At 42.7% G+C, this 22,414-nt stretch overlaps 1 protein-coding gene and 1 long non-coding RNA gene across 8 annotated transcripts in view; one reads left to right on the top strand and one right to left on the bottom strand.

Moving 5' to 3' along the window:
- Positions 1-5,638: 5,638 nt before the first annotated feature.
- Positions 5,639-22,414, top strand: part of LOC309703267 (nuclear factor 1 B-type-like) — a 64,497-nt gene continuing 47,721 nt past the window's right edge. For 3 of the 6 annotated variants that reach the window (XM_082528009.1, XM_082528011.1, XM_082528007.1), the window contains exons 1-3: positions 5,680-6,010; positions 7,512-7,634; positions 10,194-10,725. In XM_082528009.1, coding sequence (XP_082384135.1) covers positions 7,608-7,634; positions 10,194-10,725 — 559 coding nt within the window. In that variant the 5' untranslated portion in view covers positions 5,680-6,010; positions 7,512-7,607. Of the gene's footprint in view, positions 6,011-7,074; positions 7,635-10,193; positions 10,726-22,414 lie in introns of those variants that run through there. The other 3 variants (XM_082528012.1, XM_082528010.1, XM_082528008.1) reach the window with 3 other exon arrangements.
- Positions 17,816-20,027, bottom strand: LOC309703270. Of its 2 annotated transcripts, none has more exons than XR_014275839.1 (3): positions 19,827-20,027; positions 18,150-18,214; positions 17,816-18,051 (listed from the first exon to the last, which is right to left on the bottom strand). It is a non-coding gene; the product is annotated as an uncharacterized lncRNA (long non-coding RNA). The 2 variants fall into 2 exon arrangements; XR_014275840.1 differs by lacking the exon at positions 19,827-20,027 and adding an exon at positions 18,322-18,548.

Below are 22,414 nucleotides of genomic sequence, written 5' to 3'. Positions count from 1 at the left end.
CTGGATATTTTCTCTTTTCTCTCAACCATAGAAATGGTTGTGTGGGAAAATAAAGTGTCCGGTGTCTTGTTTGATTTTTTATTTTTTATTTTTGTCTTTTTTTACTTGCACAGAGCAAATGAAGGAACATATACTGAGTTCAGTCTCCTAAAAAGACAATCTCAGATTGAAAACATGCAAACTGAACACAGAAACTCCACAGTATTTAACAGCTGGGGCCTCCAAACATAGGTGTTGCGTACTTTTCTGCAAATGAGGAAAAAGTCACGCAATGTCGATATACAATGTTAAGTGTGTTGCCGAGCTAAAGATGCGAACCACGTTTCAGTTCACAGGCCTCATCTCAGCTGGGGCACATCAGTAAAATCATTGCACAATAACCTATAACAGAAATCATCTTCCAACTTCTGTTTTCTCATTTAAAGAGCTACAATTTGATCGGCCTGAGATGTCTCAGCTTTTTTCACATCCAGTCAGTCTACCATCATTATATGTTCATCGCTATTTGCAAATATCAGAAGTTCAGAACCTTAGCAGGACGAAAACGGTCCCGGCACCACATTTGGACAGTTGTTTTTTTCTGAATGGGTCAGATTTCTTTCTGTTCCTTTCACATGTAAACCACAGATTTCACTGACACCTTACGTTCCTTTGTCTTAAACTCTGCTCTGAGTGGACATTTGCCTTCCTCTACTCACTGTCTCCTTGTTGTTTAGGTCACCTCATTTATTTGTTGTAGCTAATGCTAAGTTACTGTTGCTAAGTCCACCCACTGCCCTGTTGCTGGGAAATCCAGCTGCCACGGAGTGGCCTCAGTGAGGAGGATTGGAATGTGGCAGGAGGAGAAAAGGTCTTTTCAGCTGGCATTCAGATAACATTTACATGGACACGCCTAACATCTTAATATATGGATCAAAATACAGTGGGTTCCATTAAAGCCCAAAGACTCTGAAAGAAGCTCTAAAGCAACAGGTCTCATGATGACTACTTGATATTTATGGCTTTTTTTGCTGCTTTTGTTATAAAATGAGGCAACTTTCAATAGGAACAGTGACATCTGATAATCCTTTACCTTAAAATCCTCACAGCAGAATATAGAGGACCTCAGTATTTTCAGATACCCACACAGTGACATCAGACCGCCTCGGTTGTATTGATGAGTGATTCCCAGCACTGGCAGGTTTGTCCTTGGATGAAAATGAGGTTGAGTGATGGGGGAGGCCAAAATGTCAGCGCTGGGTCACAATCAAGTTGCTTCTTACCTTTTATATTCTTCCAAAATGAAAAGGTTTGACTCTGTCCAGATTTTTATTTTGGCAGATGATCATTTTACATGGCAGTAAATTGAGCGGCAAATTTCTTTTCCATGTTGCTGCAATTCATCTCGAGCACTTGGTGGAACAAATGTAAGAGAGGCAGAGGGGAGGGAGTAAGGGGGGGTTAGTGTGGGAGGGGGGGATGGTGAGGGTTACTGGGTCATGGCTCTTGTAATTACCACAGTCAGGTTCAAGTCACTGGTCAAGCTGTTGCTGATTTTTTTTTTCTGTCTTCCCATAATGCAACATCATCAAGGACTGTCCTACACGTGGCTCAGCATGCCTCTACTGATGCCCCTTTGATTAGGTGTCTCACCCACCGCCGAGCTGAGTTTGATTGGAGCTGAGAGCCCTGTGATGGCTGAGAAACTGACTGAGAGATCCATTAAGTGGCAGCTTTGCTATGATATATCAGCCAGGACGTGGTGGATGGTAAGTGCTCTCTTTGCTCTTTGCCCTGTGCTCTCCCGTCCATGTTCCAGTCTGCGTCTTTTCCGTGTCTGCTTCCAAGTCAGGATTTGTGGAAGAGAGCGATATAGTGAGGAAAGCTTTCCCGATAAAAGATTTTGGCTGCAGAGCAAACTGTCTTGTCAAGTTCCTTTCACAGCCTTCATTTTGATCCATTTTTTAAGAGCATCCTTGGCACTGACGTTCGTTTCCTTCAGGCCTGTAGCTTTAACTCAGATCATTGTAAATTGAGTTATGCTTCAGTTTAGCTGCACACAATAGAGGATTTTAAGGTGAGGATGGACTGGAACAATGTTTTTTGTATTTTCACTGGGATAGCTAACTAAAGGAAGTATTCAACCTGCCTTTTAGCATAAGAGCGCTCCTCAAGTGCACCTCTCCGTGCACCCTCAGCAGTGTTAATTTAGTGTTGCACAAAGAGCCCTTGTCCAGCCCGCGCCTTTCCCATGCTGAAGAGGCAACACAGGCTGACATTTCTTTCTGAATATTTATTTACTTGTCCGGGCACAGGCGAGCTTTTATTGTGCCCCATCTCCAGGGTTTAACTTGTGTGTATCAGTGTATACACCCCCCCCCATTCTTTCCTCGGTTTTTACTTTATTTTCTCCTGTTTTCACTCGTGGTTTGTGAGTAATTTTAATTGGACACTGCACAGAATTACATTTACCTCACGCCGTTATGAAGGATATAAAAAAAAAGAATACGTGCTTTTAAGAATTCGGGATTCATTATGAGCACAGTTCCAAGCAAACAGGGGACAGAAGACAATGTCAAGTGCATCACTGCCAGGAACAGCAGTTCATTAAATGTGAATGCTGAAGGCTAGAATAGCGAAGGCTTTAGCTGAGATACACTGAGCTGCTCTCTTGCAATAAAAAACGATGTTATGAAAGTAGGAAATTGTGCAATTGGTAGGAAGTTGCAGATCCAACCCATTTAAGCACAAAATCTGTATTGTTTTTCTTGCTTTTTGGGTTTTTTTTTGTTTGTTTGTTTTTTTTTGCAGGAGAAATGCACAATTAAATACACAGAAGCAGCAATAGCAGTAGCAGCGCCCTATATTATATTTAGGGATATATTTTTCAAACTTTTATCAATTATGTTCCTACTTTGAACGATCTTTTCACCCAAACAACCTCTTACTGACACCAAATGTTTTTAGAAGGGGTAAAAAAAAGGTCATATAAAGAGTTACAATGCAAAAACTTTCTGTCTGTCATGTACAGTATACCACATAGGATCTGTTCCTGGTTTGAAACGTCGTGTCTCTGCTGCTTTATGTCAATGATTTAGTGTTGAGTAATATGACGTGAATTTCACAACTCTGGGTCTAATAAAGGTCATCTTATCTTAGCTTTAAAATGTGCCATCTTTCTCCTTTTTTGTTAAATTTCTTTTTTTAGCCACAAGTCTTGAGAGACTTACATGTTGAGCTTTGTAAGCTAAAGCCAGTAAAAATGTGGTGCATCGTCTCAGTATGTGGAATAAGAGGGAAAAGGGATAAAATTCCATATAAAGTAAAGTAATTAAGTACAACCGTACATTCCCCTGATTATAGCCCTTTATTCACACTGCAGCTTAATTAAAATAACTCAAATCAGATTATGTACATTTCAAAAATTGTGTTTTGTGTTCTTGTTTCCTTAACTGTGGAACCTGCTAGAGTTTAAAACCAAAAGGTCACTGCTGGAGCGTAATGGTAGATCCAATGGTAGGTCCATGATAACACTGTTGTACTAAAAAAGTATGTTTAGAGTTTGTTTTTCAAAGGTCTATGCTCTATGAATAATAAATGAATAATAAAATGAAAGATGGCTGGATTGCAAACGACTGACATGTTCATAGAACTGCTGTTAATAATTAATGGTTACATCTGCACTTTTTCTACTGTGACAAGTCAGAGCAGAGCTACAGTAAATTTGTATTTTCGATGAGAAATTCAGACTTTTAGTAAGTCAAAGAAAATACTTGTGGGTCCTGTGCATGCTTGTGACAACCCGCTTGGTGTTGGTTGTACCACACTATAACGACCACAGAATTTATTCCCCCACCTTGCAGTTTTGCTTGCGGCCACATGGGGGCGGTAGCTCCATGTTGAGAGTGCTGAATCTGTGAGGGCTCCTGCCATGTGCGCCGGTGGATCGCACGATACAGGGCTGGATTAATGGAGGCAGAGAGAGAATGGAGTCATTATGAGATAATGATTCGGCCTTTTATGGTAACATTAACAGCAAATAAGAAGTAAAATGAACAAAGACTAAAACATTCTAAGAAATGTGAACTGAACGTGTCACAAATTATTTATTTACTTTTATTTAAAATTTCCGTTCAATAATGATCTGAAGGAGGGCTTTTAAATCCAAAGGCTAATAGTCAGAGGGACTAAATCTATTCAACCTCCAAGGAGAAAATAGCACAATGCGAACTGACACACTAACATTATCAGACCTGATTTATCTTTCAAATGGTTATCGATCAGTCACTTTTACTACAGCTGAGTCCTCTTAGTCTTAACAATACAAACAAGCGCTGGATACACGTGACTGCGGTGACATTTTTGGATGTTATAAGCAGTGTGTTAATGTCACCACAGCAGTGATGACAGAGGCACTAAAAATCTATTGTGAGACTTTCCATTCAATTTACGATCACATTTTCTGCTATTGTTGTGGATTGGATGCTCTGTGTACAGTAATGGGCATCCACTGAATGATTATTCACGAGTTTAGTCTTTCGATATAGGGAAGATGTGCAGTCTTTTAAACACACCGAACAACATGTGCTGTTAGTGTTTCTCTGTGGGAACAATTGGATAATATTAATAATTAAAATGTGTTCATATATTTTCTTAATGAATATTAACTACATGTCTCATGAACACGATTTGATCTTGTAGGAAGAGCTTTATTTTCTAGAGGTTGTTCGTTTTTCAAGGTCACTCGAAACAAGCCTGATCTGTCTCCCTTTGTCCGATGAGCACTAATAACCCACACACCTTGTAATGACTATTGCTTCCTCCATGTGTGCCTCCTCCACTATTCGGCCAGCCCTCGTGGGCACATCTTAATATGTGAAAACGTTTTCCAACTATAGTTTACTGTCATTTTACACTGATAATAGCACTACTGCCACCTCCTCTAACTGCAAATATTGAAAATATGAATCTAATTTTCATTACCACAGGAGACTGCATTTAGGGCAATAACTGCTGCGATGCAGTGCTTTCATCATCACTCAGTAACTATCGCTATTCAGCCCTGCCGTCCAGCAGCAGCCGCTCTGTCAACCCCAAACATGCACGTCAGAGGAGCGGAAGTGAGGGGCCCAGGGTACAGAGTCCCGGGGCCACGGCTGCTGGCCAATGAGAAGCAAGAATGTAAAGGCTATTACAAAACTGCGCTCTGACAAGCTGCAGACAAACGGGTTGCTCGTACCGGAAATTGTAATGTTTCAATTTCAAAATAAGATGTATCACGCCAGCATACGAGCCGGAGTTGATCTGAATTTGATATTTCATACAAAAATATTAAGAAAACCTGTGATATAATTCACAGTAGGACAATACTTTAAAAAAATATGCTGCCACCTATTTGAAGTACTTTTTTTCAGGAAGACATATTTTTGATAAATTCTTGATTTCGTGAAGAGCAATAGCGGCCCCCTAAAATGCGCAAACATAGAAGAAATTACGAATAGGTCTCAAGGTATTTTACATATTATTACAATGCTACTTTGGGTAAATATTTTATGTCAATTTCTGTTCAATTTATAGTTTTAAGCTTAAATTGTTTTATTTTGAAAGGTCGTATCGGAGTCGCTGTTTAGCCTACGTGCGGTTTGACGGTTAGTGCTGAGAGCCGGAGGGGCGGCAGCCAGCCAGGCAGTGAAAGTGAAGGCGGAGACCAACCCAGTGCCGAAAACTCAGCCTCTTCTGGATCACGTTCAAGTTCACTGGACAACCCTAAAAAACGATCCAAAAAAGTAAGACTTTAAGAGGAAGGAAGACAAGAAAAAAAAAAAGAGAAAAAAACGCGAGGTGCTCCTAACTTCTTCTCACCGATATCTGCCAAGAATTGTCTTCCGGTGTTGACTTTTTTCTTGCGAGCACTACAAGAGAGAAAACCCTTCAAAGCACAAAGTTGAGCGTGAGAAATGTGAAGCTACCGGCTTGTGTGTTTCAACCAGGCTCCAGGATTCCCCATTAATCCATGCAGTACAGTGCAATGGTACGTGAACGTGGATCATTACTACTTTCAAATGTTGTGTAGCAATCCTTGTGTACCTTTCTTTAAAAAAATATACTGTCCCGTCCTCACGGCTGGTGGGGGGGGGGGAGAGGAGAAATGTGGAGAGGTGGGTTGACTTTGCAGGGACCACAACACAGGCACGGTCGGGCCAAAATTGTTGTAAACTTGGCACAGACTGTCCCGCAGCCTATTTTAACATCCCAGTCCCCCTTAATCTGGCAAATGAGCTCCGTGTAGACTGTTAACAGCTCTGTAGGGCACACACGTGCGCGCGCACTGTAGCGGCACCGTAACAATGTTTAACTTTGACTCCTTTTAGCTCTACTACTATAATGTTACTGTACACCTACCCACCAAGCTTCGCCCTAAATGAGCACTTCCTAACGGCGTTATCAACGCTTTTAAGTCAGGGAGTTTTATTTTGAGGAGGGGTTTCTGAGAGCACAACATAATTTAATAAATTAAAACATTTAATACCTATAAACTCATTTTAACGGGTGCTAAAGTTTAAGCTAGGTGTCCCTTTTACCTATTGTTTCTAGAACAATGCAGGCTAATTGTGTTGGAAATAGGTTTTTAAAAAAAAAGTTTAATAAAATGTACTTCCCTTTATTTCTGTCCCCCCTAAAGAAATCATATTTTAAGAAGTTCTCCAGCAGACGTTAACAGGCTAATAAAGTACTGCTGCTTGGTGTGTAACTGACAAGCTAAAAGGTTTGTTATCACTGTGAGCCACCAACACTGGGTTGAATTATCTGAACTGGAAACGTAGAGTGCGTGTGTCTTGTTGACACGGAGCTCGGTGGTTAAAAAAGGGTGGCAGCGGGACGTTTTTCCCCCCGTTTGTTTACGTTCGTGTATGTGACCGAGGCTGCGGTCCAAAGTCCCAGAAGGTCATAAAATAATTCTGCAGAAGGAAGGAAGGAGGGAGGTGTGCGTTTATGTGTGTGTGTGTGTGTGTGGGGGGGGGGGGGGGGGTTAATGAATTTTATGCGGTGTGTTCATATAAAGCCGAGAAGGAGAAGAAGGTGCTTGGAGGGGTTGGATATGGTGTGTGTTTGGAAGGGGGAGGAGGGGGAGGAGTGTGACTGTGCAATTACGTGGGTGAAAAAAGTTGGGTCTGATTTGCTGGAATCGCGCAGGACCGAGGGCGCACCGGTCGATTTCATATCAAGTTTGGTTAAAGCAGGGGTGAACATCCCACACTCGGCGCCCTCTGAAGCTCCCCGTAATGCTTTCATGAGATAACGCCGCACAGAGACGCGCGCAGAGCCCCGTGCAGTTCAGGAGTACAGCAGCGGCAGCCTCGTTTCGCACACCGGCTCTACGAGTACAGTCCGTGCATGTCAACTTAAAAACAGAGAATAAAAAGTCGCCTGCAGAAAATCTGTCTTTGTCTGCGGTGAAGACAATCTCTGGATTTGCAGAAATTCATGGATGTTATTGGATAATTACTTTTGGTTTTTACGCGGATCCACAGAGTCTCGCATAGCGCACAGCGGATCCAGGAATGGCGCGATAAAGTGATCTGAGGAATCGCTCCAAGTACAGTCACTTTCTGTGTAGCCGTCTCGTCATGTATTCCCCGATTTGTCTAACTCAGGTAATTGTGTCTTTTTTTTTTTTTTAAAGTTATGCATCTTATCGCTGTGATTTTTAATTTGTATAAAAATTGTCACACGGTTTGTTTTTTTTGTTTTTGTTTTTGTTTTTTAGCCCGGGAATAGAAAGTTGAGTGTCTGCGCTGTGAATTACTTTCATAATTCTTATAAATAATACAGACTTTCCCTTGTAAGTAAAATAAATAAATAAAAGATATGGCATTAAAGCGAGGCAAAAACTTCTCGACTGAGATTATATGTTTTTGTGATAAAGTCGTGACACATATATTTTAAAATGTCTTTTCTACGAAAGTCCTAACGAAAGATCGGCTGTGTCCTGTTGGCGCTTGAAGTGCAAATCTTCACACGTTCTTCGCTCTTTACAAACTTTTGCGTAAAGATGAGTTTTAAGATAGAACCAAAAGACTCTATTCTTGCTAATCCTGTGTAAGTGGTGCAGGTATTTTTCTCTGGTTTAATTAGCTTATTTGCGTCCTCCAATAACCTCTCTCTGTCTCTCTCTCTCTGTCTCTCTCACACACACACAGGCGCGCACCTCCCGGCCCTGCTTGAGCTGTGGCTATACATATATATTTATATATTTATGTATATATATTTTCCAGGCGTATATTTTTTATTTAGAATAAAGCCCCCATACTTTAGGGAAGTGAAGTTGGAAGAAGATAAAGCCACTTGCACTGTAGAAAGATCAAACGCGTGATAAAGTTGATTCAGCGGTTGGACAGAGTAGCTGACTGTTTTGGCTGACTCAGTTTTACTGTTTATATTTTACTTGGCATAAGTAAGTGATTGACTGAGATGTGGTTTAGCTTGTACTTAAGAGGATTGTGCTTTTATGGCCCCAGCTGAAGTGCACTGCACAGGCCCTGGCCAAGTCATTTATCTTTACAGCATTTGGCTTTAACCTGGCTAGAAAAAAAAATTAACAGAATATTTAAAGTGATTTTGAGCAGGAGTGAAAAAAGGATTTGAGAAACAGTTGCGAGCGAACACATTTACTAGCATTTACACTTGCTTTTGTCATTTTAATTGGCAGCTTTATAGTGAGGAGATGACATTAAAAGAAGTTTTGAATGGATTTTTAACCTCTCTGAAAGACAATGAGGAGCTATACTATTCACAGTGAATATAATACATTTACAAGCTGTTAATGGAATCTGCAACATACACAGAGTTACCTCTTTCAGTGTAATAAATGATCATAATTTGACATTAGTGTACTGGAGCAGAGTTTTATCAGCGATGGAGCCTGAGACCAGAAATGTGGCTTTTTAGAGGAGCACCAGCAGCAGCCACAGATAGAGAGGGGATTTCTGTGGTTTGCTATAGCCGGCTTGTTGCCTGACTGCCTACAAAAAGAACAATAACTCGTCAAAAGTCTTCCCACCCTAAAAACGCCTGTGTATAGTTATTAAATCTGGCATTTTAATGACCTCAAACAAAAATAATTTAATGTTTCCATCCCTCAGCTGCAGTCCTTTCTGATGAGTTCTAGAGATTCCCAGAGAACAAGAATTAAGAAATGAAACAAATATAATTTATTGTTGAATCAGTGAATCAGTATTAATATTAGCCATTTAGTTGCTGAGTTGTTGTAGGAATTAGTGTCTGTTTTGTTTTGTATTTTTGAAGGGGGGAAAAATTGAGTGGCAAAAAATCCATAATGATGTGTTTTATTCAAAGGTAACAATTTTGTAATGCAACACAAAGTAGTGTAATATGACTGTAATACGAAATGAGTTAAACAAAAATGAATAGCTAAATAAAAGTGAGATGAAACATTTTAACAGTAGGCCGGGCTACCTAACCTCAACTTTTAGGAATGAAGCTGGGCAGGTGCCATTCCATGTGTTAACCTCAATGCTTGAAACGATTTGGCATGAAATCCTTTGAGTACTCGATCAACCTTTGCAAATACCTTTCACACTATTGCTTCATTTGATGTGCCGCCTCTCTCGCCTGCCTGTGTTTTATTCCGTTTTGTACATTAAGCTGGCATGTATACATGAGGCCGTGTGCATCGTGTCTGAAGAATGAGTATCTCTCTGCCTTCCTTTTTTTATTTTTTATTTTTTTTAATGGTTGCATCCCACTTCCAGATTATGGTATGTGGATAGTTTGATAAGAGAAATGCAACTGTGTGGGGCGCATGCTCCCTGCAGCACCAGCAGCAGCAGTGTTACAGGAGTCCCACTCAGAGCATGCTCGTGAAATGCGAGCAGAGCTGCAAGTGCATTCAGTCACCGGGCTTCGAGTTGATATAAACGGTGGAATTTACTTGTCACACCTGCAGCATATCTAGGATGGTAAAGCTAGAGTTCCTAATATAAAGAGATCATTCTTAGCTTGAAGAAACTGCCAGTGACATTATGTGACTGATTATGAGGGATTTTAAAATTGTGGTCTGACTTCCCTTCTGCTTTAAATTAGTAGCTGGGTAAACACATATTTCTTCATGTTTGATGACATGAGTTTCTGATTCCGTTTCTCTCCTTCTCTTTCTGTCTCTTTCTCCACACTGTGCCCCTCGGATGCTCCAGGATGAGTTTCATCCCTTCATCGAGGCACTTCTTCCTCACGTCCGCGCCATCGCCTACACGTGGTTCAACCTCCAGGCCAGAAAACGCAAGTACTTCAAGAAGCACGAGAAGCGGATGTCCAAGGACGAGGAGCGCGCGGTGAAGGATGAGCTTCTGAGTGAGAAGCCCGAGGTTAAGCAGAAATGGGCATCCAGGCTGCTAGCCAAGCTGCGTAAGGACATTCGGCAGGAGTACCGGGAGGACTTTGTCCTCAGCGTGACGGGCAAGAAGCCCCCTTGCTGCGTGCTATCCAACCCGGACCAAAAGGGCAAGATACGACGAATCGACTGTTTGCGGCAGGCCGACAAAGTATGGCGTCTGGACCTGGTGATGGTCATCCTCTTCAAAGGCATCCCTCTGGAAAGTACAGATGGCGAGCGCCTCGTCAAGTCTCCACATTGCACCAACCCAGCACTTTGTGTCCAGCCACACCACATAACAGTATCAGTCAAGGAGCTGGACTTGTTTCTAGCATACTATGTCCAGGACCAAGGTAGGTTTCAAGTTCATACTGATTCTCTGTGTGTGTGAGAGAGAGACAGTTAATGTTGTGCGTGTGTGTGTGAGAGAGAGTGAGTGATGATTTAGCAAGGTCAAGAGTCGCATGAGTTATTTTCTGGCAATTCTAAATCTGCCAGAGGAGCAAATGTACGACTGTGACGGTCAGTACTGTGCATACATTTATACCACAAACATTTTTATTTTTCTAAGCAAGCCTCATTACAAAAACAATGTCATCAAAATTAGATAAGACCATGTGTTAACTGTGTTTGCTTTGCTGAAATCCAGCAGCAGCTTATATCCCTGTAATTCTCCTGTAATTATTCAGTTACCTTGTACACACACAACCACACACACACACACAGGATTGCACAACTGCACACACACTGCATAACTGATCCATTTGTTTGGAAATCAAGTGGTGGCATTTGTGGAAAGTTTCAGTCTTAAATGTCCAAATGCTGAATATATGGAGCAGTGTTATATTTTATTAATTCATTTATAAATAAATAAATAAATAAATAAATAAATAACATTTAATGTAACCTAAGATTTAAAAAAAAAAATCTTTCACTTTTTAATCTCAATATTTTAAAAATAATCATGGCATTTGTCCCTTTTTAGTTTTCATTCCACGATAAAAATTTCAAACTGGTTTGCCTGCAAACACTGTTGATTTTCCACCAATTAAAATGGTAATACGTGTGATCAATGAAGCGATTTCTAATAGTAAGTCACATTACAGACATAAAAACACTTTCAGCTGTTATAAAATTTAAAGTTTCTGTTTTTTCTGTTTTCTTCTTTGTGTGTCATGTTATTTCATGTTATTTTCCTGATCCCTAAAAAAACTGGATTCTTTTACATGAAAGGTTTAGAGGACACATTTTGCACAGTTTAGGAAGTGTACTTTATAAGAGGGTAGTAGTTATAGTTTTTGTCATGCATATATTTTAAATTGATGTTTTAATTTATTTCTTTTTCTTTCCAGAATTAATTTGCTAGGATTTCTTTCTTTTTTTTCCCTTTAATAAAAAATAGTAAACACGGCCGCAAAAATAAAATAAAGGCATTTCTGAAAGTCCAGAATAGAAACGGTGTTTCTAGTGTACATCACCAGAAACTGGTTTACATAGTCAGTCATGCAGACTGTAAACTGGGAGATTTTCACTCAGAGAATGATCAGAGCAACGCCGCATTCAGATGTGATCTCTTCCAGGTTCAATGAGTTCTACAGAAAACACTTTTCACAGGATACTGTGAATGATGTTGTTTTTTTTCCTACTCGGATCTCGAATCAGATAACACCTTTAAAAGGCCTTTGAAAATGAAATTCAGGTCTCCTCTGACTGCGAGTAAACACATTTCAGTCATATACATCCCACACTTTTAAACCTCTCATGTGCTGCCCTTAAATCTACTGCAACCACACCGAATAGCCGCCACTACACTGTGCTCCCATTGGAGGGTAGTGGTATAGCTAGCTCATTATCATCAAACCCTGAGCGCCATTTTGTGTTTGATAAGTGCCAGGGAAAGCAGAAGGCACAGCACAGAGACAATAATGGTTGCCATTGGCACCGGGGTTGGCATCAGACCCTCTTTTGTGTCTTTTGTAGGATGCCACCGCTTCCCTGGTTTACATCTGCTGCATTTTGAACTGCTCAGTACCAACTCGAGAAACGGCATTTAGTGCTGTTTTTTCACAAAACTGACTTTATAAAACAGCCGCAGTTTTAGTAAACTGTATCTGAGTAGAGAGGACGATCATGTTGAAGATTCGTTTCAGTGTTTATAATAAAAGGTTAAAATAATGTCATGTTTTTCTATATGGGAACGATCATTTGCCGCCATCCTCAAAATTCCCATTGAGTGAAATGCTTGGCAAACGCCGAATAGCGGGGATCACTCAGATGGCCATCTTTTTCTTTTCCTTCTCCAGTTTTTGCAAACTAAAGCGTCGCCTTCTTTTCTTTAAGTTACCGAGCGGTCCACAAACCCAGACAATGCAGCCATGTTGTGGTAGCGTGCGGCACGGCGCCATTTTGTTTTACACGGTGCCAGGGAGGCAGGCAAAATCACCAGTAATGGTTGTTAGAGGTTTGGAGGTTGGCATCAAACTCTCTTTGTCTGCTTGCAGCGTGCCTTTGATTCGTTGGTTGGCATCCGCAATGCAGTGGGCACGTTGGGAAAGTTTTTTGACAGTGGCAGAATGGAAGCCGCTGCCTTTGTTCTGCTGCAACTGCACGAAACAAACAAACATACAATCAAACACAAAGAAAGTAGCAAACGGCTCGGGCTGCAACAGAATCTGGTTATTGTGCGAACTTTGTGGGGGGGAAAAAAGAGCGAGTTCGGACTGTGATTTTTAATGTAGTTCTGCTTCTGCCGTGTTTTCTAATCCGTTATTTCGCTGCTGTTATTTATTCTGGAAAATCTTTTTTTTTTTGTTACTTTTCGTGAGAAAAAAAATGGGGTTCATAGAGTGTTTGTTTTTGATTCTGGTGGGCTGCTGCCTGAGAAAGGTCGGCGGGTTGGCAGCGAGTGTACCGGGTGAATTTTGAGAGGGCACTCAGCTCCCTTGTTCTGGGGCACAGACGCGTTTAGCCAGGCAGAGCTGTAGCACCCATGTGCATGCCCAGATGAATGCCCGCTGGGAAGTAGGCTGGGGGCTGGGAGTGGGGGTTGTGGCATCCATTGTGCCAACTGGCAGGCCGCGTTCAATGCAGGGCCCGGGCTTCTCACACTCACACACACATACTGCCGTGGTAATCCACTGCACCATTTTATCATTTTCCAATAAAACAAGAAGGGGAATTCTTATTTGTTTTTGTTTTTTTTAAATCATCAACTCTCACCTCCTAGATTCATATTTTGCATATCCAGTTTGACAGCGTGATGGAATAGTTGCAACGGGGCATGTAGATAATCATCGTGTCGGGACATGCTGGGAGTCTCTAGGCCTCGTTTGTATGTGGTTTTTGTTAGGCTGCTCATCCCTGTTTGTTCACGCAACTGCAGAGATATACTTATTGTGTTCACTTGTTCTTTCTGGCCATGTATGGAAAAAAGGAGAAATTAGAGAATAACATTGTAAAAAGGCTTTTTTTATTAAGATTATTAAGATCTTACATGATCTTCAGTGACTAATTCCTAAAAAGATTTCCGAGCATTTAGAAAGTTGGCAGTGGATTTCCTCAGAAACCGTGAGAGTCGAGGATTGCTGAGGTAGTCCAAATCGGGATGAAAGAAGTCAAGGTCAAGCAGCCTTCCCATTAGTCGTGTGCTGAAAGTTAACGTGGCCATAAAACATCATTACCTTTACTCCCACCCCCACACCCCCTGTGATGTTTTTTTTCCATGATAGTTTGTAGAAATGGATGGATTACCTCCGGATACAAGCCGCCATGTTAATCAAAACCTTGTTTTACAATTGCCAGGCTTAACCTCTGCCCCTAAGGTCACGACCTTTACAAAGAGATGTGACAGGGTGTCCTCTGAAGTTTAATTGAGCAAAACAGATCAGTGAAAACATGCCTGTGCTGGCCCGGGGCACGTGGAGGAGGAAGACTTTTTGCCGTGGGGGTGGTGGTGGTCAGCAGAGCTGTTGGGGAAGGGCGGATTCTCTTAAGCCCCTGTCGTTGAACTCTTCAATCGGGGTCAAACCACAGCAGTCATGGGATCACCGGTGGTCTCTTGGCAACTGTTTGTCTCCGCTCTTCTGCCACTTCTTGTGGTATAGCCGGTGGTCCCTTGGTTCACTGGCCTAAGTGAGGGGGAGTAAGCCCTTGTGATTGTCTCCCGCACACACCCCTTCACCCAATGAACCAATCCCTCAAGCTGGGTAGTCTGGCTGGTCGGTATCTTCAAGACTCTCCACTGCCTGCTCGCCACACTGCTCGGGATCGCTGTTTGCATCTTGTTTTCCGCCTGGCTGCCTCAGAGGCTTTGGTCAGGCGGCCAGTGCGGAGGTCTGACCTTCTGGGTCACAGTGGAGGTCTGTGACTAAGCAAAACATCTAACCCTCCCTGCCTCTCTCCCCCCTCGTATCCCCTTATCCTCCTCTGCCATCAGGAATCACCCCTGCGGCACACTGCCCGGCCAAGTGACTCTCACTCCTTTTCTCTCCCGTTCTCTTTTCTTTTCTCAGTCCCTGGCTTTCCCTCAAGCCTGAGACTCTGACCATGACAGCTGTCCCAGGCCCAGGCGCTTGGCCAGAGAAATGGCGGCTGGGTTTATGCCAGAAACGTGAAACAAAACTTGTTGTAAGGAGGAGCGCATTAAAGACACCGCTGTCAAGTTTAACTACAGTTACTCAACTCCTTGTAAATTTTGTGCCATAATGTTAGAACAAGTCTGGAGAATAGCTCTCATTGCAGTCGAGATGGAGTTTTATCTTGAACATGAATTTTAAGGAACAAGCTAAACCCCAAACCCTGGGAAAAACCGTAACCACTGATGCCAGAGATATATAGAAAAAAATCTTCACAGTGAACTGCACAACCCTGTGCTTAGCTTCCATGCTGGCTTCCTTATTAGTATGCAATAGAGCCTGCGGTGTCTGGCTACCTCTCTCTCAGAGCCATAACCTATCGAACACATTCTCTCAATCTAATCCACTTAGAACTCCCTCCCAGCTTCACCGCTTGCCTTATTGATTTCCGCTTCCCACTAAATGTCTTCCCGATCCTTTTTCTCTTAACCCGGCAGCTATTTATGTTTTGCAGTGCAGCCTTTCTTTCTTTCCTTTTCTTTTTTTTTTTCACTTGCTTTCTTGCTCTCTCGCTTATTTTCTTTCTGTATTAATGTCTTCACCCCCTTTCCAGGATCTTTGGTTGTTTTGTGATCTCCATCTGACTTCCTTCTGCCTTCTTTCCTCTCCTGCTCTTTCTCAAACAGTAACCTGGGTGCATTGCAGCCAGGTTGCCTGGCACAGTATGAAGCTTGTGTTATTAGCAGCGGGGCTTTGCTCGAGCAAATACCTCAAGGCTTAAACAGGCCGTGTTACCTCCTTAGCCCTCTTTTGTGTGCCATGTGTACATAAATCGCCATGGAAACAAGGCAACTCGGAGCAGAGGCCACAGAGAAATGTGGATGCTTTCTTTCTCAACAAAATTTACAACTCCCTCCTTTGCTCCGCTACAGTGTGTTTAATTTGCTTGTGTCACAGTTTGCGCTGTTGCATCTGTCAAAAAAACGGGACGAGGCCTTTCTTCTGCATTGTGAGGCTCAGGCATTGTGTTGAAAAGGCTTTTCTTGTGTATTTCAGCAGGAGACTCAGTTTTGCGTTCGTGGCTACACTTGGTTAAGGTCTGCAGTTTGTGTCATTAGTCTATGGTTAAGATCTCAGCTTCCCCACACTTTCCCAGGCTTTTTTGGGGAGGACCCCAAATGCATTTCAAATCCCCCCGAGGCCACTTGACTGGAGGACCGGCACCTCCCACTTCACCCGGATAGATTCCCCACCCCCCATCCTGTCTGCCAGTCCTACCAAATGAAGACAAATGGGTACATTCACCCTTATCCCAGACCTTATCACTGTCCTGCCTTACAAAGCGGGCCCTCCCTGCTGCCTGAGCTTCTCCATCCAGTGGCTGCGCCCTCTTCTTCACCGTTGTACTAGCGTAACTGCTAGAAAAACCTACTGTTGTCCCATCTGCCTGCTAGACTGGTCATGTAAGACAGCAGAGTCTGGAGTGAAAAGAAGGATAAGAAGGTTTAGAGGGAAGACAAAAAGTCTTAGTTAGAGAATTTGTGTGAAGATGTTCTTTGACCTTGCATTTTTTCCAGTCAGTCAGGAGAAAAGCACCCTCGAGTATCAGAATGAGACTTTTATGCAAAAGCCAGTCCCCTTCACCCAGGATGGAGGCTTGTGAACAACCAATGAAGGGAAGAAAAAAAAAAGGAAGGGGTAGTAGGTGGGGTGTTATTGGGAACTTTGGGCAGGGACAGACAATCGGAGTGGTTGCCCAGGAGACACTGACTTCTCTGAGCAGCACCCCCCACTCTGCTTTGCCCCATCAAAGTCTTTTCAGGCCAGACAAGGCCGATCAGTGGCCTAGAGTGATGGTTGTCTCTTCCTTTGTCTGGCGTTACAGTACGGCCCATCACTGTGACGGCTCGACAAGACCTGAGTGGAACAGAAAAAGAGAGGCCCGCCATCACAGCGCCGTGCGAAATGTACTTTTGGGTGGGCATGTTGTTGTTTGGGGTGGGGGGCGAATCCCCAGAGAATTTCTTTCTAAAGTCAGTGCAGTGGGTCAGAGAGGGGATATGGTGTCTGGGGCTTGGGAATGGCCTGCTTGGGACGGATTCATCAGCACCCCATTGAGTTGTCAAAGCAAGCAAAAGGAACTGCACTCCTCCCTCGCATATGTTGGGTTGACTTTTCCCAAAAAAAAAACAAAACTCCCAAATTTAGAAACCAACTGTTAAGCAGCAGCGCAATAAACAATAAACACTGAGTGCATATATATTATTTTTACTGGCTCTTACAGTAAGAAAAGTTATATAGCAAAAAAGGGGAAAAAGAAGTCATTTACATTTTTAGCATGTACAGCAACTTGTTTTCACGAAGAAGCAGCAGGGCTGTGTTTGATTAAAGTGAGCCATACACGGGGTAGACAGGAGAGGAAATGTGGACTTCTCGTTGTTTGTAACGACATGAAAATCCCATATCTCAGGATCACCAAACTGCAGATGTTACACATTTTCCACAGAGGTACTTTCTCCTCTGTCACAGGCAGTTCTGCTTCTCTCTTTACATCAAGGCATTAATAAAAAAACTCAGTGATTAAAAAGGAGAACAGAAAAGTGCACATTTCCTTCATATTATCTGTAGATGCATGTGCATAAATATGGGAGAATTGCACCGCCATAAATGCAGCATTCACAACAACCCAGCAACTTAAATCAGAAGTGAAAATAAGCTCTTCCTATTTTAAACCATACTACAAATTGTAATCACAAAATGTAGCTATTAATTATAACTTTTTCAAAATGAAACGAGGGGAATTTTGATGTTGTAGTAGTGATGAAATTGTTAGCCCAAAGTGCTAATACTTGTGTTAGGAGTGGGCTGGTCCAGTGCCGTGTGTGCTCCCGTGATTAAAGCCAGCAGGAGCACTAACAGGATAGTTAATGAAGTCCATTATTTTTCTTGAAGAAGAAGAGGCTTCGTTACCATGGTGTCCACTAAAAGTCTGTGTGACGATCCGGATCCCAACAGCTTGAGTTCTTCTCGAATTGTCCCGCTCTCTATGCTGGCACAAAGCTCCAGCTGGTTGTTTAGCTCACAGGGACTTTCAGAGAAGCGTCCCTAAATTTGACATGCAAATCCAAAAATGTACACATGGAGACCTGTGTTCTCACTTATGCACGTAGAAACTGCAACAAATCCGTCTTGTGGTTACTCACCTGCACTTCTCCTCAAAAGACTGCGTTTAGTTTTGGTGAGCAGCAACTCCTCGCCACTCCGGGAGCTGTCAGGCATAAAAAAGAAAAAGCTGAAAGTGGGATTCCTTTTTAAAAGCTTGTTCCAGATTTACCAAGTCAAGATTGTAATTAGGCCTCCAACATGTGCACATACCTCCAACCCACAATTACACTGCACATTCCTGCTCGCCCCCTAAAAAAAAAGCCTCTCCTCCAGCATCCGTCTCCTAAACCTAATGCTGTATTCTACATTAGTAGGGAAATTTGGCTAACAGGAGGTCATCAGGCTCTTGTTATCTGTGTTGTATCCCACTCTTGCTCGTTGAACAAAACCCAGACGCTGACTAATTTGAGCTCTGCCCAACAGGGCCGTGATGTAATCGCAGATCTTCCCTCATAATTTTCACCGAATTGTTTGCAACCCGTGGTCTGGGATCTGTGCTGGTTTAGCATAGTCCTTTTGAGCAGTTATGATAATGACTCTAGTTGACCTACAGATGGCTAAATGAGTAATGCTCAAGCTCATCATCTCTTATGGGATCCCCGCCGAGTCTGCTCGGTGTTTCCCAGGAACATCTTCATCTGCTTATGCGGGCCCTGTTCTGCAAACTGTTAGACGCTCGCCTGACATTTTTTACTCCCTTTTTTTCTGCAAAACTTCTGGCTGTAACTTGCGTTGCCATGTGTGTCTTGTTAAGGGCAGTTATGACAAATGGCAGCAGCTGTACAAACTAATCTCTCTGTAGCTTTCACACATGGCGCCCAATTAACAATGGACCACTGTGGGGCCCTAATCCACGGTGCAGCCATCCTCTGGTCCCGCTTGCTGAGCCAACTGCCCCAGGAGACTCTTCTCCTCTCCGCTCCTGCTAGCCAGCCTCTTAACTCCATTCAGATGGGAGCCGAGGAACAACGCCTTCAGTTGGAGACACGGCAGCCATCTTGTTTGTTTCCATGTTGGGAATCCAGGTTCCTAACGGTAAAGAGTCTGGGTTTTTAATGTCACATTGGAGTGCTTTGGGATCGGGTTGCAGCCCCAGAGAGAAGACGTGTACGTTACATTTGAATGTTTGGACTCGTGCACATGCAAACGCGTGTGCTTTCTGCTTGTGGGCCTGTGTGGTATGGAATAAAATACATGCAAGCAGATGAAGTTGATAGATTTAGCAAAATGTCTCAAGAACAGGTGGGTGGGAAGAGTTTTTTTGTTGCTGTTTTTTTAAATATGTGTGTGTATGTGCAATCCAGATTCCCTGTCAGTGGGCATATTTCCAGTAGTTGCATGATGAAATACTGTTTCTCCGGGCCTCAGATTGTTGAACGCACTGTGTAATAGACTTAAAGTTCTGGTGGAGAGCGTATTACTCGGTGTGCTCACTGCTTGTGCAAATTTATGGGATAAACTGTGTGAAGGCAAGGGAATGGTAGCCCACAGTCCTTAATGGTTCTTTTTAACTTTGGAATTATACCAACAATCACATACATAAACCATATTCATTCAGTTTCCCAGGAAAAGTTTTATTATGACTTTCTTTTCATCCAAGGGCATGTCAGCAAAGCTTCATATGGCTTTGCTAAAGTATCCCTTTTTCAGTTTTACATTACAATTAATAATTCCAGTCCTGAAATACAGTAAGACAACAACCCTTGGATACGAACCAGCATGAAATTTTTTTTCCACATTTTCTCCGCTCTTATCCAAAACAAAGCCACAAACGGGAGTTTGAGACTCAAAAGGAGGGTGTTGAAGGGTCGGCGGCCATCAGGAAAACGATGCAGGCCCCTGCCAAATCTATGACATGAATGAAACAAATGGATGAAGGAAAATGAAAATGGTTGGGGTGTGATCTCTGGCAGGCAGAGCGAAACCAGTGCCAACTATTATGAATGGGAAACTGCTGCTGAGCTAATGAAAAAAAGAACAAAAAAAAGAGAGAACTCACTTTTTTTTTTTTCATCCGCCATCCAAGAATAATTAACCGCGGGCAGGCCTTCTGGTGAGGGTGGAGAAAGCCACAAGACACTTGACTAACATCTCACCGCAAAGGAGGACAGCGACACACAAAGAGGGGGGGAGAATAGGAGCAACAAAAGGAGGTTTATAGGGGGACAAAGTAGACTTCTCAGTTACTTTAAGCTGTGAAAAGAGAAGCTAAAGGTGGCGTTTTTTAAAAAAAAAAACGGTAACTGTTTTAAAGGAAGGAATACAACATCAAGTCAAAATGCCCATAAAATCCTAGTTAGCTATTGATGCAGAATAAATGCATAAAATGATTTCAGTGAACAGACTTTTAACTTTTTAGCAGCAGGGTGTTTGGCTTCAGTACGTGTACTGTATCAGTTAATCAAGAAAAAGTTAGTTCAGCTTAATTTAGATTCATTAATCATCATTTACGAAGCCAAAAATGTCAAACGTTTCTTATTCCCAGCTTTCAGCCTGAGTATTTTTTTGCTTGAATCTTAATCTACTAGTCAGGCAAAAACCATAAAAGAAAGATTTGCTTTTGGATCTGAGAAGCTTAAGACCAGGCGTTTTGACATATAATAAAAAAGAATCAGTCAAAAAAAATGAAAACAATAATTTCTTCCAGCCCTACTGTCCTGTCCTGTACTGAACTGTATGCATCTCCCACAGCCTGCTCCCATGTAGGCAGGATGACATGATGGAAAGAGCAGAATGGGGGCCAGATGTATGTTTATATATAGGACCTGACAAGGATACAGAGCACGACACCAGGCAGAGGCTTTACATATCACATGCACATTATCACGTACACCATATCCTATAGTGATAAGGTCTGTATGTACAGTATGTTTAGCAAAAAAAAAAAAGAAAACCTGGTAACGATGCACGGTGGATAGAGCTTTGTCAAACCGGATGGATTAATGCTGAAAGAAGGTGCAGAGGCTAATTACAGGAGTTAGTGTGTGTAATCAAAGAAGAAGCACTTTAAAGTCTCAGTTTTAGTTCTTTAGTTGTATTTTTTGTGTGTGTTTTGCTTCCCTCGCTGAGAAGCCCTAAAGTGCCGGCTTTTATTTTAATCCTTCAGACGCCGCCCTGTAGCCAAGAACAGCAATAGTTTTGTTTTACCTTCAACCTTTGTCGAGTTCGGCGTCTTGTATGCCGCAAACATCGCCCGAAGGCTGACAAAGCATTCACTGTTTTTAGGCAAATGCTCAAAACAAAACGCGGTTTCCCCATTATGGCGATCAAAGCGCCGTTATCGACGATCAACATATTCTCACCCAAACACAGAGAGGAGAAGAATGCCCCATTGACTGATACTGCCTGCTAGGCTGGTTGCGCTGATCTCCTGAAGAAAAGATCAGTGTCGCTGGTGGACCCCACACTCCTCCCAACTGCCTCCCCTCTCTTTGCCTTCTTCCTGCTATATATGTCTCAATACTTGTGGGTTCTTAGAAAGGGGGAGCTGAAGAAGGCTGCATGTGTGTAAGTGTATTGTTGAGGTGCTGCCTAGGGAGACTATCCCATGCTGGCGGTGTGTGTGTGTGTGTGTGTGTGTGTGTGTGTGTGTGTGTGTGTGTGTGTGTGTGTGAGTGATGGTGGTGGGGGGAGCTGAAAAGACGGAGCCGTCACCTGCCAGACTGCTGGAATGTTAATGCCACGGCTCTGATAATTGGATTTTGTACACACCGTCTGTGAGGAACGTCCAGCAACTTTCCCCCTCTTATTGTTCAACCCAGCCCCGGACCCTCAATAGAGCTTGTCTATGTTTATACAAGCACTCACGTCTCAATAAAGACTGTTTACAATGTGTGTGTGTGTGAGTGAGTGCGGTGTTGGACTTCTGAATCACAGAGCAATTGTGTGTGACGGGTGGGGGGGGGGGAAGAGACTGTAAATGAAAACAAGTCGGTGTCAGATTATCAAAATGTGGCAAACATTTAAGATATTAAGAGATTTGTTAGGGCTTAAAATCCGATTTTTCAAGATTTTCCTGGTGTTGCAGAAAGATTTTCTCAGATTAAAGCTTTTCTTTTTTCAAACCTCATAGATGAACTTGCCACTAACTATTCATCAAATCACTCTAGCACCATTCCTGATCCACATGTCAAGTCGAAGGTAGACACACCCACTCTGAGGTCAAAGGTGGAGAGGAAGCGCTTCCTATTGGCGAAGTGTGTGCGAGGCGTACATGATCTCAGATCATTAGGGAAGTTATGGCTCTTGTTTGCATTGGGGAGGTGGGGTGGGGGGTGAGCCTGGATTCAGGCCGGGAGCTGTG

This window comes from Aulonocara stuartgranti (genome assembly GCF_965226115.1).
Source record: "Aulonocara stuartgranti genome assembly, chromosome: 3".
Classification (NCBI taxonomy): domain Eukaryota; kingdom Metazoa; phylum Chordata; class Actinopteri; order Cichliformes; family Cichlidae; genus Aulonocara; species Aulonocara stuartgranti.
This window is presented reverse-complemented; position numbering and strand designations above follow the sequence as displayed.